This window comes from Bison bison, unplaced genomic scaffold, assembly GCF_000754665.1.
Source record: "Bison bison bison isolate TAMUID 2011002044 unplaced genomic scaffold, Bison_UMD1.0 scf7180017864072, whole genome shotgun sequence".
NCBI classification, from domain to species: domain Eukaryota; kingdom Metazoa; phylum Chordata; class Mammalia; order Artiodactyla; family Bovidae; genus Bison; species Bison bison.
Genome location: NW_011494644.1, coordinates 9481653 through 9499393, shown reverse-complemented (window position 1 = coordinate 9499393; position 17741 = coordinate 9481653). Strand labels below are relative to the sequence as shown.

At 51.7% G+C, this 17741-nt stretch overlaps 1 protein-coding gene across 1 annotated transcript; it reads right to left on the bottom strand.

The window, feature by feature from the left end:
- Positions 1-3607: 3607 nt before the first annotated feature.
- Positions 3608-6050, bottom strand: LOC104986742 (chromosome unknown open reading frame, human C16orf82). The gene is made up of 2 exons (XM_010837426.1): positions 5971-6050; positions 3608-4121 (listed from the first exon to the last, which is right to left on the bottom strand). Exons 1-2 carry the CDS (start codon positions 6048-6050, stop codon positions 3608-3610), a joined length of 594 nt encoding a protein of 197 aa, XP_010835728.1.
- Between the last annotated feature and the right edge of the window lie 11691 nt (positions 6051-17741).

The window sequence follows — 17741 nt, the reverse complement described above, 5'->3', positions numbered from 1 at the left end:
GTTCATTTGATTCATATTTTAGATTTCATGTGTAAGTGATATTATATGGTATTTGTCTTTCTCTGGCTTATTTCACTTTCTATGATAATTTCTAGGTCCAACCGACCATGTTGCTTCAAATGGCGCTATTTCATTATATTTTATGGCTGAGGAGTATTCTATTGTGTGTATATAAATATACATACCTAAGGCACTGGCACCCCACTCCAGTACTCTTTCCTGGAAAATCCCATGGACGGAGGAGCCTGGTGGGCTGCAGTCCATGGGGTCGCACAGAGTCAGACATGACTGAGCGACTTCACTTTGACTTTGCACTTTCATGCATTGGAGGAGGAAATGGCAACCCACTCCAGTGTTCTTGCCTGGAGAATCCCATGGACAGAGGAGCCTGGTGGGCTGCTGTCTATGGGGTCGCTAGGAGTCGGACACGACTGAGTGACTTTACTTTGACTTTTCACTTTCATGCGTTGGAGGAGGAAATGGCAACCCACTCCAGTGTTCTTGCCTGGAGAATCCCATGGACAGAGGAGCCTGGTGGGCTGCCGTCTATGGGGTCGCACAGAGTCGGACACGACTGAAGCGACTTAGCAGCAGCAGCACCTATATATACACAGCACATCTTTATCGATTCTTCTGTCACTGGACATTTAGGGTGCTTCCATGTCTTGCCCATTATAAACAGTGCTGCTGTGAACACTGGGGTGACCCATGTGTTAAAAATCAGGACATTTTACATAGAATCCTACCACATTGCTGGCTTCTCTTTAGATGGGACACATGTCTAAGCCACACCTGACGCCCTCACCTTCCCGGCTCTGGCAGGTGTCAGGTTTTGACCCCAGAGGTTGAAAAGTGGGCTAGAGGAGGAAGAGGTCAAGGTCAGTGACATCGCCCCATCCTGGCTGAGCATCATCGCCCCCTGGGAACTTTAAACACTGATGGTGCCCAGGCGGAGTCTCTGGGGGTGGCCTGCCCCTCTGTATCTTAAAAATGCCCCCCAGGTGGTTTTAATGTGCAGCCAGGACTGGGAACCACTGGTCTGGGTGGAAGGTGATGGCCTGGGTTAGGGAATCAGTGGTGGGGGCGGGAAAGGTTGAGGGACGGATGGGATGTGTGAAAGGGAGGGGCAGACCACTGTGACGAGGATCTGGCTGGGACAATTGGGAGTGATGATGTCATCTGCAGGGAGGGGACAAGGGAGGAGAGGTGGTCAGGGGAAGGCTGAGGGCTCCGCTCTGGCCATGTGTGTCCAAGAAGTCTGTGGCCACCTGACCAAGGGCCCCAGCGTGCAGTTGTCTTGTCCTGCTGTGCCTCAGTGGCTCTGCTCACCTCTGAGACAGGAATGCAGGGGGATGTCCCCAGGGGAGACAGGACAGTGGTGGGGATGATGAGGCAGCCAAGCTTCCCCCGCAGCCACGGCAGACAGAGGGCCACTTGGGCATTTTCGGGGGCCCTTCTCTTGTCTGCCTGGCTCGTGGGAGCTCAGGCCACGCTGAGCGATTTTGCCTGCAGGAAAGTGGGGGAGACTGTCCTCCAAAGGGGTGCTCATGCTCAAGAAGAAGGGACCCACCCATCCAGACACGAGGCGTCCTCAAACCCAAAACCACTCACCCTTCCTCAAACCCATCAAAACCACCTGCTGAACCATCTTGACTCCTAAGCAAATGGTACAACTCTTTTTTTTTTTTTTTTTTTTTGTCAAGAGTGCTTTTCTTCCTATTAGCAACCCAACTTATGTCTGAGTGAAACCGCTGTGCCCATTTTACAGATGGGCAAGAAAAGAGAAGGAAAGGAAGGAAACAGTCCTAGCCAGGTTCTTAATATACATTCTTGTGTAATCTATAACACCATCCTGTCTGTATATGAAATAGGAGTGATTGGTCCCAATTTCCATATGGGCAAACTGAGGCTCAGAATGTGTAAGGATTATGTAGCAAAGTTGGTGGCTAAGCCTGATTCTCTCCATGATTCTTCAGTGTGATCATGGCCTCACCAGGATCGCACACAGACTCACACACACACACACACAGCCTCTCCAGACACCTTTTATTGTTTTTGGTGCCCCCTCAGCTTTCCTTCTGGTCCCCAGTGGATGTCTTCATGACTGTTCTGGCCTCTGTCCCTCCGAGGATGTACTCACTCTCCAAGTCTGTGTAATCAGCCCAGGGAAGGAGTTGATGTCCTGAGAAGGGGTGGAGCACAGTCCCCAGTCCTCCCACCCACTTAGGGGCATTCAGTAAAATGGTCCAGAGCTTACCCATCGCAGCCATTCTCGGCTGGGTTGGTCCCTGTCACCATTAAGCATTTGTCATGGCATTGTCCTGCCACGGGAAGCACTGCCCCAACCATCTCAACAAAGGTTGATTCCTGGCCTCTCCTCTTGTCTCTCTGCCTCCTCTGAGACCCAGCAGAGACACGGATGGATGCCAAAGAGCACTTGCTCTTGGGAAGGTCCTGGGCTGAAGTTGCCGGGAAACAGTGTTCAAAATTGAAAGCGTAAATCTTCCTTGGATGATGCTCCTCAGGGATGGGGCTCCCTTGACGCAGTCATCATGAGTGTGCACTCTAGATGCTCCCGGCTCCTGTGGGCAGCGCCTGTTACAGAGCGTGCTTGGGACTGAGCTCCCCACTGACAGCACTCGCATCAGCTGGCTCTCGACATGGACAATCCCGGCTGTGGTTGGTGGTTGTGCCTTCTGAGCTCATCATGGTTGGTGTTGGTTACAGGTGGTGTTCTTCACTTGGGATGGATCGTGGAAGGTTCTTCTAACTGCAGATGGTTCTTAATAACAGTTGACACTTGCCTTGAAAATGGTGGTCTCCACGGATGAGTTCTGGCACAGGTGACCCCACCAAGGATGGTTCTCTAACAGATAGCTTTGTCACTGACGGATGCTGTCAGGGCCGGCTCGTGCATGGTTCTCTAACAGATGGCTTTGTCACTGACGGATGCTGTCAGGGCCGGCTCGTCACTGGGGTTCACAGGACTGATGTTATGGCCACTGGTGGTGTTAACACAGGTGGACCCAGCACTGGTGGATCTTGATCGTGTTCTTCCCAAGAATGGTTTTCAGTGTAGACGGTCTCATCACTGACTGCTGATTTTCAGTGTAGTTGGCAACATACGGCTCTTCTGCTGATGGCTGTTGTTACAGGTAAGTCAAAATCACTGGTGATTTTGACCCAGCATATACTTTTAAAAGGTCTTTCTTACTTCTGTTGGCGATAACCACTCTGGGTGAAGTCTGGGTTTGCTGGGTCTTCACATGATGTGTTTTTCAAGGTCCCAGTGGCTGGTGAGTCTTCTCATAAAGGCACGTGCACCTGGGCAGGCTGCTGATCCTTGGCGACCTGGTCACTAACATTCACGTTGTCCCCAGCTTTGTCCCCTGGAAGACTGGTTTTGCTCTGCAGCCCGCTTTGCACGTGGCTGTCCACCCTGACGCTCTGGTGGTTGCTGGCCTGGCTGGAGGAAAGGCTGCCCACAGAGCTGACCAGCCCGCTACTCACCTGGTAGTTTAGGGCACTGCTGCCCAGGCTGATGAAACTGATGTTGCTGAAGCTGCTGGCAGTGCTCTCCCCACTGCCCCTGGCCAGGCTGGTCTTACTATTCCCTTCCAGTCTGCTTGGTGCCCTTGGCTTGGTGGGCCAGTCGTCTCTTCAGCTGCTTGGGAGAGTAGACGGCGCACACCTGGCTGTTCTGGGCACCGCCTGCCTGGGTGTGGAGCCTTCTGCTCAACCGCACGATTTGATGGCTGCCCGGCAAGCTGACTTTGCTGTTCTCCTCATCCCCTGCGTAGCCGCTGCTCAGCCGGCTGATGTCAATGCATTGCTCCAGGCTGGAGTGTTGCAGGCTTGACAGGACGCTGCTCTCGTGGCTCACGGTGTTTCCCAGGTGACCACTGGAATCTCTCAGGGGCTCCTGCGTGGCTTCTGCATCATGGCGAGGCCATGAGGGGGACTGGGGCTCTAGGCTGGCTGACTGTAGACCTGCACCCGTTTCCTGAGCCTCCCCACTGGGAGATTCCCCTTGCTTGCCCTGGAGGAAAGTGGGGGGCAACTGACTTGGTTTCTCCAGGAGGAGGGGCCCTGGAGGCCTCTGGGTGTTGGATGTGGTGTGTCTGGGCAGAGGAGGCTCAATTTATAAAGGTCCCCTTGAAAAGGGAGGGTTCTGATTGGCTGGCTTGGTTCCCATGGTGATGGTGCCTGTGATGCGGGCGGGCAGGTGGGGCGGGAGGGAGAACAATGCTGTGCTGGCACCTGGGGCATCAGGGGCTGCAGTTGGGCAGAAAGGAGGCTCCAGTGCAGAAGGGCTGAGAACCACTTTCAAAGGGGCCTGTGGTCTCTGCTTTGCCGGATCAGGAGACCTGCCTTTGCGTCCCAGCTGAGACCTTTATGAGCTGTGTGTGTTTCCTCACATCCTGTCATTTTCTGAGCCTCTGCGCCTCGCTCAGCTCTGTGCTCCTGAGAACTGCAGAGAATTTCACAGTCAGGGTTTTAACCTCCATCTTTCCATGGCCCTGCCTGGTCCAGGTCTGACTCTCTCTCAGCCTCGTCCCGTGTCACACCCTACCCCATCGTCAGCTTGGATGCCCAGTCACGCTGGCCACTTTGTTATTCTGAGCTCTTATCTGCCACAGGGCCTTTGCACTGCTGGTTCCCACCACCTGGAATGCTCTTCCCTTGGTCGCTTCAGGTTTCAGCTCCAGTGTTCCTCATTAAACTTTCCCTGGCCTCCCCAAGCAGGTCCCTCTATTGTTCTTTATGTCACATCCTGATTTATGGACCTTATGGCTTTTGTCGGAGAAGGCAATGGCACCCCACTCCAGTACTCTTGCTTGGAAAATCCCATGGACGGAGGAGCCTCTTAGGCTGCAATCCATGGGGTCGATAAGAGTTGGACACGACTGAGCGACTTCACTTTCACTTTTCACTTTCATGCGTTGGAGAAGGAAATGGCAACCCACTCCAGTGTTCTTGCCTGGAGAATCCAAGGGACGGGGGCGCCTGGTGGGCTGCTGTCTGTGGGGTTGCACAGAGTCGGACTCGACTGAAGTGACTTAGTATAGCATAGCATAGCAAAGCATGGCTTTTGTTACAATTTGTGATTATGTTTATGTATTGGTTATTCCCATACATTCCCTCTGCTGCAGTGTCCAGAAATTTTGATTTCTTATTTTCTGTTCTGTTCTGACACCCAGCATAATGCTGGCATATAATAGACGCTCACTGAGTCTTTACTGAGAGTGGACTGTGCACCCTCAGGTTTGTAGCATAACCATGTTGGGAGCTTTTTATAAACATGCGTTTGGATTTTTGAGCACAGTGACTCTCTCCCTTGATTGCTCATCACAGTGGTCTGACTTATCCCCACAGCCCTGCTTTCCCCACCAGGGACTGGCTGGGAAGGGACAGCTTGGTGGCTTAGTGGTGATGCCAGAGAAAGTGGCACGGTAGAAGCCGACTCTTGAAGGAAGCAGGGATAAATCTAGCTTTAGGGGACTGGCAGGGGGCGGGCAGGGTCACGCACTGAACAGCTAGGCTCAGGACTGGCTTTGTCCTTTTGTGAACACAAAACGATACTGCCCCCATTGCTGGGGATTAATGGTGAGCCTATTGACACTCATATTTCGTTTGATTCACATCCTACCTGCCCCGGGTATGCTGCACTCTGGACCTGAAGAACTGGAGGGACACCTGGGGGCATGTCCAGGAAAAAGGGCAGAGAGCGCACCAGTGACGAGAGTGCTGTTCCTCTCTTGCCTAGGTAGCTTCAGCTTCAGTACCAGCAGATACATCGAGACCCCGTGAATAGCTGAGGCTCCGCTCAGCATCCTCCTCCTGGAAGGCTCTGTTGGTCACTCGGGGGGTCTCGAGAAGGCATCAGGCCAGAGCTGGCCCACCCAGGTGCTATTTCCTGGCACCTTCCAGAGATGCTGGTACTCGAGGCTCCAAGAGAGCCATACACACCTGAGCTCACAGCCCCAGTGCCACGGCGCGTCAGGGGAGAAGTGGGTGACGGCTGTTTTCTCCACGGCCTCCTTTCTCATCCTGGCGACCAGGTACCAGACTGCCTCTCCGGTTTCCAGTCTCCACTGCTGTTTGCCCGGTGGAACCCTTCTCTTACCCAAATGCACAATCCAGTGTCTTTCTGCCAGATCCCCCTTTCCCTCATTATCTTAGTTTCTTCACACAGCTGCGGGTACCCTAGGACCTTCACCTGACTCTTGAGTCCCCGCTGAGGCTCAGAGAGGAAGCCTGGTTACGATCATGTTACATGTGTGTCCTGGAGACCGGTGTCTGGCCTTCCCTGGTGTGACAAAGACAAAGCTATGTGTTCACCAAACCATCTCATTCCTCTCCCAGGCATTTAGAAAATGGAGGCTTCCGATCCCCTCACATCTGTTGGGGCCAAGAGAAGATGGGCAGGAGCGATGACCAAAGGATATTAACGTGCATCCTTTTCCTTCTTCCCTGTCGGCAGGGACCTTGGAAGCCACTTGCTGGAGACGGCAGACGGCAGTGCCCACAGTGGATGGAACCTGGGTGCCTGAACGATCATGCAGAGAATCCTGCCCTCATCCGAACGCACCTGTGATGTGAGCAAGCTGTAGGCTATTTTTGGACTAAGCCTCCAAGACCAGGGGGAGGGGTGGTTATTTGTTCCATAGACTGATATCAATATATCACATGCTTGGACGCCCCTGAGGTGTTTCACTGGCTTGGCTTTACCTCTGAAGGTTTCTGCGGTGGGCCCTGGGGTTGCTTCCCTGCCCCACCACGTCCCCTCAGCAACCCAGCAGCCAAGTGCCCTGATGGGGAAGCTGTGCTCTCTCAGACTAGGAGGTTGGGAAAGAAGGTCACCAGAGAGAGCTTCACCAGCCCAGGAAACGGCCCAGCAGCCGTGGGCCTCCCACCTGAATATTTATCCCTAAAATTCAGACTATGGTGCTGGAGAAGACTCTTGAGAGTCCCTTGGACTGCAAGGAGATCAAACCAGTCAATCCTAAAGGAAATCAACCCTGAACATTTATTGGAAGGAGTGATGCTGAAGCTAAAGTTCCAATACTTTGGCCACCTGATGCGAAGAGCCAATTCTGGAAAAGACCCTGATGCTGGGAAAGATTGAAGGCAGGAGGAGAAGAGGGCGACAGAGAACGAGATGGTTGCCATTTCCTCCTCCAGGGTATCTTCCCGACCCAGGGATTGAACCCAGTCTCCTGCAACCAAATAAATAAAAATAAATATTAAGAAAAAACCAGTGAGAGACTGAGTTGGGAGTAGACCACACAATGCAAGGTGAACAGCCTGGTTGCTCTGCTCCACAGGGGCTCTGGCCAGAGGAAGGGCCTCAAACCCGGAGTGAGCTGGGATTCCAACTCTGTGTCTATCACCCGGGGGACGTGGTGTGGCCAACTTAACCTCTGGACCTCAGCTTCCACATCTGGGAAATGGAGCAACAGCACTGATGATGCTGCTGCCTGAGGGATGCTCTGAGGGCTGATAGGAAACACCAGGGCAAGTCTGCTCTGTAGGCTCCACGGCCTCACCGTGCTGCCCAACCCGCATGGAGCCTCTGCTTTAAGACAGAACATAGGTGTATGCATGAAAAAGAAGTGTGTACACTGGCATATACGTATGTATACATGAATACGTGTGTATATGTGAATACATACATAAAATATGTGTATGTATATATGTAAAAGGGCTTCCCTGGGGGCTCAGTTGGTAATGAATCCACTTGCAAGGCAGGAGCTGCAGGAGACACAGGTTCGATCCCTGGGTGGGGAAGATCCCCTGGAGGAGGAAATGGCAACCCACTCCAGTATTCTTGCCTGGGAAATCCCATGGACAGAGGAGCCTGGTAGGCTACAGTCTATAGGGTCACGAGAGTTGGACACAACTTAGCAACTAAACGACCCCCCCCACCATGTATGCAAAGACATACATAAGTATACATGAATACGTGCATAGTATGATCCATGTGTGTATGATACATGAGTAAATGTGAACATGTATATAAGTATTTTCATGCACACAGACACACAAATGTACTTCTTATGTGATTTTTTATTTATTTTTGGCCGCGCTGGCTCTTCATTGCTACAGACAGGCTTCCTCTAGTTGCAGGGAGCGGGGGCTCCTCTCTGGTTGCGCTGCACGGGTTTCTCACTGTGGTGGCTTCTCTTGTGGAGCATGGATTCTAAAGCATGGGCTCGGTAGTTGTGGTGCACAGGCTTAGCTGCCCTGCAGCATGTGAGATCTTCCTGGACCAGGGATCAAACCTGTGCCCCCTGCATTGGCAGGTGGATTCTTAACCACTGGACCACCAGGGAAGTCCTAAACACACTTTTCTAAAACCACAAATCCCTCTGGCCTTCGGCATCCCTGGGGCATCCAAGATTGTCCACATGGAGCATCCTCATCCGGGCGCCTCCCCTGAGATCCTCTGGTGCCTTCCCAGCATCCGGCCATCGGGGTGAGGACTGGCATTCACTCACTTTAGAGCATCCCTGATCAGCTAGTGTGATCACTGGGCCGCACGGTGAGCGTTTCGCTTGGAGCCAGACCCCAGTGCACACCTGGGGAAAACACGGAGCTCCCTGTGCTGGGGCTGGAGCTGTGGGAGGGACCGTGTGTGGGGGCTGAGCTGGATATTGGCATGAATATCTCAGTCAGTCTCCTTTCATCCTCTCTCTGCCCCAAAGCCCAGGTCTTGGCTACCTAATTTGGTCACCAGGCAGGTCTTGTCCTGGTGAGAGGCATACCCGTGGGTCAGGAATGGTGGGTTCCTCCCTACTCAGGAGCGCTTGCCACTGGAGCTTAAACAGGTGGTCTCCAAGGATGGACTTGGGGCCCTGGCAGCAGGACCTGGGATTCTATAGCTCCTCCCAGGATCAAGTCAAAGACAACCAGCTCAGCCAGGGCCTGGAGTGCAATTGGTTCAAGGGAGCGAGGTAATTCTTCCTCTGGGTGGCCCCATGATTGATTTTCTCCCCACTTTTTACATTACTTAAGGTGTAAAAAAGGAACGATAAAGTGGATATCTGTGTGCTCATCCCTCAATTCAGGAAATAAGACTCTGTTGATATAGCCTAAAACCCATTTACCCCTCCCCCTGACATCTCCCCGTGGCAATCCTGAATCTGATGCATGTCTTTATACTTGAAGTATAAAAGGAAAAGGACATATTCCCATTCCATGTGTGGAATTGTTTTGCATGCTATTAATCTTGATACAAGTGGCATTCTTTATATATCCTTCTATAACTTGCTTATGTTCAACATTATATTTGTGAGATTCATCTGTTGTTCTGTGTGTAGCCAAGCTCATTTTCACTGTGCTAAGGGTATTCATCCTATTGATGAATGTCATGATTCATCCATTCTCTCGATGAGTGGCTAGGTTACTTTTCCTTCTCTCCCCCTCTGTGATAAACATCCCTTTAAGTGTCTCTTTCTCATGACCTTTCCCCTGAGGATTGACGAGAAGAGAAGGGTCCTCCCAAACGGACTATGAAAACTTCCACTTGTTTTAATTATGTATGGAGCAGCTACGTCTCCCCCATCCCCTGGGGCTCATCTTCTTCTACCATGAGGTTCAGCTTAGGGATGGGATAAACCACAGGATTTTCTGTTGCCTACCTTATCTGGTCCTTATTTGGTTAACATGGCCTTTTCAAAATGTTCGGCTCTGGCTGGAGAGTTGACTCACTTGGGTGGGGGGCGGCAGGAGCCAGGTGGCTGAAAGGGGGTGAGCCTCTCTGAAGGGTGAGTGCTGCCAGGAGGGACCCACTCTTTCTGCTCAGGGCATGTCACCCAGCTTCCTGTGAGCTGGGGCAAAGCGCCTGCCTCACTTTTTTTCACTGTGGATGCACTGGGGGATGGGAAGGGAGGACGGAGGAGACTGGGGATGGAGCTGAGTATCCCTAGGCCCAGCGTGGGAACCGTACCACAGAGTCACGGAGCTGTTGAGTCAGTGTGTGAAGCTGATGTCTGAGTTCCAATCCACTTCCCAGCTGTGCGATCTGGGGCATGTTACCTAGCTTTTCTGTCTCAGTTTGGGTTCTTTCAAAAGCACACTTTAAGGCATGACTCGGGTACCAGTCGTTTTGGAGGTGGTTCCAAGAAACCCCAGTGAAGAGATGGGCGGTAAGACAGGGAAGGAAGGAAAGAAGCCGGTGAAGGCTTGTTTATGGAGAATGTGGCCAGTCAGCCTGGGGTTCAGTGATGCTGGGGCCTCGCAGAGGCTGGGACATTTACCTACTGGCTCTGGGCCCCACTGGGGCATCTACTGCCTTTTCCATTTCTCCGGAGCTGGCTGAGCAAGCCTCTGAGGTGCCAGAGAAAGCCTGGAGGCAGAGGCAGTGGGAGGGGAGAGGGATGGGGAGGGATGGGGAGTGAAGGGGAGGGAAGAGAGGAGGGCCAGGGAGGAGGGCAAGGTGGAGAGGAGAGGCGGAGATGTTGTGCTTGGGTGCGTCCGCTGCTCCATCCGTCAGCTCTCATCTCCAGCAGAGGCTGACCCCTGGGGGTCAAGAAGGGAGGTGGGGGCATCCATGGAGTCTGCCAGCGTGGCCTCGCCCACAGATGGGGTCAGGGATTATTCCTCTAGGCTATAGAAGGATTCCACGGGGCCAGGCCAGCCTGCAGTCAGTCTTCTTTACTAAACGCTAAGTATCGAAAACCTGCCTCGTGCTCCCCTCAGGTTGTGGTGAAGATGGACTGATGAAACAGCAGCTCAGAGAGATGATGAAAAATGGCCTCTGGCTGTAAAACCCCCAGGTGGCAGGGCCACCATCCAGACCCGAGGTTGTCTCGGGAAACATCAGGTCTCACACCTGGGGGGCTTCACTACATTCGGCCCAGAGCGGTTAACATCTGCCATCCCCACCCCTGGAGCTGGATGTCAGGGGGCTGTTTGTGTTGTCAGCCTCCATCAGGCCACAAGTACGGACCAGGTTGGGTCTCAGGAGAGGACTGGGTGTAGGGGGACCAGAGGCCCTGCAGGGAGAGGGCGCTGAGCGCAGAACACACGAGCCTACGTGGGTGTTAGTGTCTTGGCTCAGCGTGTGATCGAGAGGGCTGCTGGCCTGTGGGACCCTCCATTTTAAAGGGGAACAGGGCTGAGCAAACTGGGGTGCATTGATCTTCCTGACCTGTGGTAAAGTCAAACACAGTCAAAATGATCCCTGAAAACCCACTCCATCCCTCCATCCATCAGACCTGCAGTGCCATGAAGAGATTCCTCCTCAGTGGTTCTTAGGCACCCTCAGCTAGTGGGCCACCCGGTTAGAGCTCAGGGCTGGGGAGCCCCTTTTCCGAAGTCCTCGGGTGCCCAACCTTCAGTTCTGAATGCTTGCAAGTCCAGGGTGGTGGCTCCTGGGCGAGACTTTAGCCCAGGCTCTGCCTCCAGCCAGCTCTGTACCTGGGCAGGTTATCCAAGCCCCCGCCCCCCAGCCTCCTCCCCTGAGAAACAGGGCTGGGAACGGTCAGCTCTTGCCATCCTTCAGGTCAGGGGAGCCTGTATTTTGTCATTGCTTTGTCCCCAGTACCTGGAAGAGGTTCACGCGTTCCCTAAAGCTTCACTGAATGAACAGGTGCAAAGTGCTTAGGGCCACACTGACGCTTGGAAAGCTGAGCAACTTTAATTACTGTTATAATGCAGTTTTAGTATAAAGTCTCTTTCTCATCAACATAGGGAAAACCAGACTTGTTCACTTTTAGGGCGGATTAGATGAGAAAAATCCCAGGTGGTGCTAGTGGTAAAGAACCCACCTGCCAATACAGGAGACCTAAGAGACCAGGGTTCGATCCTTGTGTTGGGAAGATCCCCTGGAGAAGAGAATGGCAACCCACTCCAGCATTCTTGCTTGGAACATTCCATGGACAGAGGGGCCTGGCAGGCTACAGTCCATGGGGTCACAAAGAGCTGGACACGACTGAAGCACCTAAGCACAGACAGATGAGAAAATAGAGCGCCACTTTGCCCAGGGGCTGAGCCCTAAAGCTGGGAGGATGTTAGCTGCCCTGTTGGATGAGATTCTGGTCTGGGGCCAGGAAGGGTGTCAGGGCTGAGGAACCTTGGAGAAAGGCCCTTAGTTATTAAGTCCCAAGTTACAGATGCGGCTCAGTGAGCAGGATATTTCCTAATGCTGTCTGGCTGTAAGCGGCAGAGCCAGGCTTCAACCCCATCCTCTGGTTCCTAGTCCAGGCTCACTCTGAGGGGCACCTGGGGAACTACAGGTTTGCAGATCGGGGACAGAGGTTCTCAGAGAGGAGAAACAGTGCCTGCCTGGACCATGGTGCCCATGGGTGGCAGAGCGTGAGGGAGGGGTCACTGGTGTCCCAGAAGGTGGGGTGCATGGTGAGAGGGGGTGCGGGGCCATGGCCTGGGGGGCCTTCCCTCCCAGGCACTCCAGGTTAAGCGATGCGACCCCAAGTGCCCTGGGCTCTGAAGCTCAGATTCCCCTTTTGTAAAGGGAAATGATGCCTCCCTTCCTGGGCTTTTGGGTACAGGCGGGGAGCTCCCCAGAACTCCCAAGGGAGAAACCATCACCAGGGTGGGAGGGCAGCTCATCATCACTGGGTCTGCAGACTAGCCCTGGCTGCCTGCCCCATGGCTCCCTGGTGCCTCCCAGTGTACCCCCAGTGCCAGGTTGCCCTGATTGTATGAGCCTAGAGGAGAGAGTCCCAGGAGGGCAGGGCCGGCCCTAAGTGAGCACAGTAAGGGCCGCCCGCAGAATGTGGCCGCCGCTGATGCGTGATGGCCTTTTGAGCAAATTATTCCTCTACGATTGCAGAGAGGAGGAATTATTGGCAGAAAATGAGGATATAAAACCCCGTGGGAGCCTGGTACCTTTCGGGGGGCGCTGAGTGCCGAGCACCTGGAATCCTTCCAGCAGATTGGTTCATTTTTAATGGTCTAGGACTATAGCTCATCTGTTTAATTCAAATGAGGTGACATAATATCTTTCATTTGGACTTATCACCGCACGGCGCAGATGCAGCTCCCAGCATTCTCCGGGCAGGACTTTCTGTCATTAACGCACAATCCTTCTCTCTGGCCAAATTGAAAGTCCACAGGAAGGGCTGTAGCCTCGGAGAGGAGAGATCAACAGTGAATAGGTCACATCAGGTATTAAGGAATGAAAATGAATTCATTCTTTCCTCCGGTGAATAAGCAGCTGTACTTGGGTCTCTGTGATCCATGAAATAGGCTGTCAGGAAAATAGGAAATGGGCTGCATTTGAACTTCACCGGTTAATTCTGCCCCGTCGCCCTGGAGATTGGTATCGCTGCTCAGGGCAGGGGCTGGGGGAGAAGGGGCGCCCACATGTATGGGGCACCCACTGTACGCCAGATGTATCTGGCTTTGTCAGTGCTGCAGGGTGGGGAGCATCGTAATCCCCATATTTCAGATGGGGACGATAAGGCTCAGAAAGATCCAGGGACTTGCTCCAGGTCGCTCAGTGCAGAACCCTGGGGCGGTTTGAGATGTGCAGCCTTATGGCCAAGAAATGGGCCCGAAGAACCTCAAAGCCTTACCTTCCTTCACCGGGGCTCAAAATATGAAGTGTCAGCTTTCTACCCCAGAGAAATACCCACTGTCACTGGATTGCGGTGAGGGTTAAATGAAGAAATGAACTTCAGGAGCTCAGCACAGGGCTCCGGGCAGTGTTAGGAACTTCTGCCTTTCCATCCTTCAGCTGACAGAGCGCCTGAGTGAAGCTTGGAAAGTAAGTGACTTAAGCGCCCAAGACCGAGGGCAAGTGACTGGTGGGGCTGAGGTCTGTCCCTTGGACTGGGCTGGGAGTCCCTGTTCTTTCTACCACGGTGGTGGTTTCATCACTCAGTCGTGTCTGACCCTTTGTGACATCATGGACTGTATCCCCCCAGGCTCCTCTGTTCAGGGGTTTCCCAGGCAAGAAGACTGGAGTGGGTTGCCATTTCCTTCTCCAGGGGATCTTTCTGACCCAGGGATCGAATCCATGTCTCTTGCTGAGTCACCTGGGAAGTTTCTACTAAACCAGGAACTAGAGAGGAGGAATTATTGGCAGAAAATGAGGGAGGCAGGTTGACAGTATTCCTTCCGTTTACAAAAGGGGAAACTGAGCTCCAGTGCCCAGGGCACTTGGGGGGCACTTGGGGGCTGGGGGAGGATTTTGAGATGTTTACTATGGAATGTCCCCCTTCTCTGCTTTATTTGTCTCCATAACAACCTCCACCAGCCCTGTGTATTCGACTTGGTTGTTTTGTTTGTTGTTCGTCTCCCACCACCTGGGCATTTACTTGAGGAGGGGTTTTGATCAATTCATCGCTGTGTCCCCAATGCCTAGAACCAGAGCTGGGACTGGCGTGAGGCAGGAGAGAGAGGTCCTGTAAGGACCTTAGGCTTAAGCCCTTAGATCCTGAATTTAGTTAAAATGTTGATATTTTGTTCATTATACATATATATTTGCATTCATTTTTAATTTTTAATAATATTGTATTAAAATATTGATTATCTTGTTGCCTGAGTGTTTTGGTCCCTCTCTCAAATTTTGCCCCTGAGCAGGAACAGAGATGCAGATGTAAAGAATGGACTTGTGGACTCAGTAGGGGAAGGAGAGGATGGGACAAATTGAGAGAGTAGCACTGAGATATATGCATTACCATGTGTAAAAGAGGGTCTTCCCTGGTGGCTCAGACAGTAAAGCGTGTGTCTGCAATGCAGGAGACCTGGTGTAAAAGAGGGGGCTGGTGGGAAGCTGCTGCACAGCACAGGGGGCTCAGCTTAGGGCTCTGTAATGACCCAAAGGGGACGAAGGGGGATGGGAGGGAGGCTCAAGAGAGAGAGGATATAGTTATACTTACAGCTGATTCCTTGGACAGCAAGGAGATCAAGCCAGTCAGTCCTAAAGGAAATCAGCCCAGCATATATATTCACGGGAAGGACTGATGCTGAAGCCTAATACTTTGGTCACCTGATATGAAGAGCCAACTCATTGGAAAACACCCTGATGCTGGGAAGGATTGAAGGAAGGAGGAGAAGGGACAACAGAGGATGAGATGGTTGGATGGCATCGCCTATTCAATGGACATGAGTTTGAGCAAACTCCGGGAGACAGTGAAGAATAGGGAAGCCTTGTATACTGCAGTCCATGTGGTCACAAAGAGTTGGACACGACTTAGTGACTGAACAATAGCTGATTGACATTGTTATACAGCAAAAACCAACACAACGTTGTAATTATCCTCCAATTAAAAATAAAGAAATTTAAAAAATTTGCCTCTAAGTTTCTCGCTTGCCTCATCCTTGTCCCAGCTCTACCTAGAGGACTGCCTGACACGTAATTACGTTCAGAAAAGATTTGTAAAAATGAATGATGCCCTGTAGTGTATCAAGACTCATTTCCTGAGTCCTCAGAGAACAGATTGTCCTTCATTGGGTCTTCAAGGGTCTTTGTATCTGAAGGAAGCTAGGACCCCAAATGGGGCTGCTTTGACTTGGCTCCATCATTTGGCGATAATTGAGTATTTCTGATGAGTGAGTGAAAGTCGCTCAGTTGTGTCTGACGCTTTGTGACCCCATGGACTCTGCAAGTCCATGGAATTCTCCAGGCCAGAATACTGGAGTGGGTAGTCTTTCCCTTCTCCAGGGAATCTTCCCAACCCAGGGATCGCACCCAGGGCTCCCACATTGCAGGCAGATTCTTCACCAGCTGAACTATCAGTATTTCTGATCAGATCAGATCAGATCAGATAAGTCGCTCAGTCGTGTCCAACTCTTTGTGACCCCATGAATTGCAGCACGCCAGGCCTCCCTGTCCATCACCAACTCCCGGAGTTCACCCAGACTCATGTCCATCGAGTCAGTGATGCTATTCAGCCATCAAGAAGGGCATGTCCCTTTCAGGATCTGCTTGTGGAACCAATTAGAACTCAGGTCTCTAAAACTGCCTAATGAGGGATGGAATGCAAGAAAGCTACTGAGCTCTGAAAACCTGTGCAGAATTTCACACCATCCTTAGAGACCGCCCACACCTTTCTATCCTGGATGCCTCTCGAAATTAAAAGCCACAAGGGGTTGTACTGACAATCGTTAGCTAATGAGATCTGGCTGTGCAGTGCTACTTGGCTCCCACCCCCCCCCCGCCCCGTCCCCACCCCGCTTCTTTCACAGCCAGCACACCTGAACTGACCCAGTCAAGTAAGATTGTGACACCTCTGAGGCTCCATTTCAACGAAATACCAGGGCTTGCTTCTGTCTTGGCTTTATTTCCCTCCAAAGCTGAGGTTTCATCCAGTTGCATTCTCATAATTAAGGCAGGAGTGAGAAATAGCCTCCTATATAATTTAAAATGGGAAAATTATCGATACCTTTTCCAGCCTCAGCTTTAAATCTTAGCCACCAACGACTCCCCTATTAACGGACCTAATTAAATCCATTTCTCAGGACGTCTTTGGCAAATTCCATTTTAGCAAAACTGTAGGAAGTTTAATTTGATTTGTCTCTGCTCCCCAGAGCTCTCCTGGAAAAATGAGGGCAGGGCGGCTGCTCGTCTCTCCTCTTTGATATTTATGAATCCACTCACTGAACATTGATTGAGCACCTACTATGTGCATTGGCATTGCTCTAGGAGGAAGGAGGAGGAGGAAGCAGTAAAGAGACAAGTTCCTATTCTCATGGCCAGAGGGGACTGGGGTTGTTCAGTTGTTAAGCTATATCGGACTCTTTGTGACCACATGGACTGCAACACGCCAGGCTCCCCTGTCCTTCACCATCTCCTGGGGTTTGCTCAGATTCCTGTCTGGGGAATGTTGATCATTCATTAATTCATCTATTCAACTGCTCTGTATCCAGTCATCTAATGAGGGAAGCACTGTGAAGGGGCTGCTGTTGGAGCAATGAAAGCATGCCCCCCATGAAGATCACCCTCATTTGAATTGGTATGGATAGCTAATGATTGGTGTGGTAAATACCAATGCCTGTACCTCATCCCTGATCACATAAGTCATAATTTCTGGGGGTGGAGTCAAGGATTTGGTATTTTTTAAAAGCTCTCCAGGTATTGCTAATATTCAGGCTAAAGCATGCAAAGTGGTGAGGAATGTGGTGGAGAGGTGGGTCATGAAGGGTGCTGGAATCCTGTAAATGGATTTGAACCTCATCAGAGGGCAGTGAGATCATTGAAGGGTTTTAGCAGGAAAATGAGGAGCTCCTATTTGAGCTGCAGAAAGAAGTCCTCTGCCAGGGGTGTAGAGGATAGTCAGGGTTGGGGTAACTGGAGCCAGAGAAACTGGAAAGGAGGCTATTACAGAAACCTGGGAGAGAAGTGGTGGGGTTCTGGGCCCACCGTCGTGATCATGGGGATGGAGAAGACAGAGATTCAGGAAACCAGACTGACACGATTGGGTGGTGAATCGTGCAGCCTAGGCGAAGTAGGGGAAGCAGTTTAAGATGACTTCACGTGCACTGGGTGACTAAGTGGATGGGTATGACATTAATCATGAAAGGAAAGAATGATTTGGGTTTAGGACATGTTGGAGAGATTTGGTTGCAGCTGCAGTCAAGATCTGACACTTGGGATTGTGCTTTGGTGGGTAGAGCAATTGGGAAGTCAACTGGAACCCCTAATTGGAAGCTATTGATATCACTCAAGGAGACTGTGTAGCCTCAGAGTAAGAGAAGGCCAAGGGTGGCAGAGCCTTTAGGAATCTCAACATTTGAAGGGCAGTTGGAGTTTGGAGGAGTTAAGAAAG

Bases quoted from the DNA above. Each gene is read 5' to 3' on its own strand.
- LOC104986742 (XM_010837426.1), bottom strand. From the start codon at position 6,050: ATGAGAAAGGAGGCCGTGGAGAAAACAGCCGTCACCCACTTCTCCCCT. The intron at 4,122-5,970 runs GTGTGTATGGCT...TCCTCTGCCCAG, and splicing joins CACTGGGGCTGTGAGCTCAG to ACACACCACATCCAACACCC.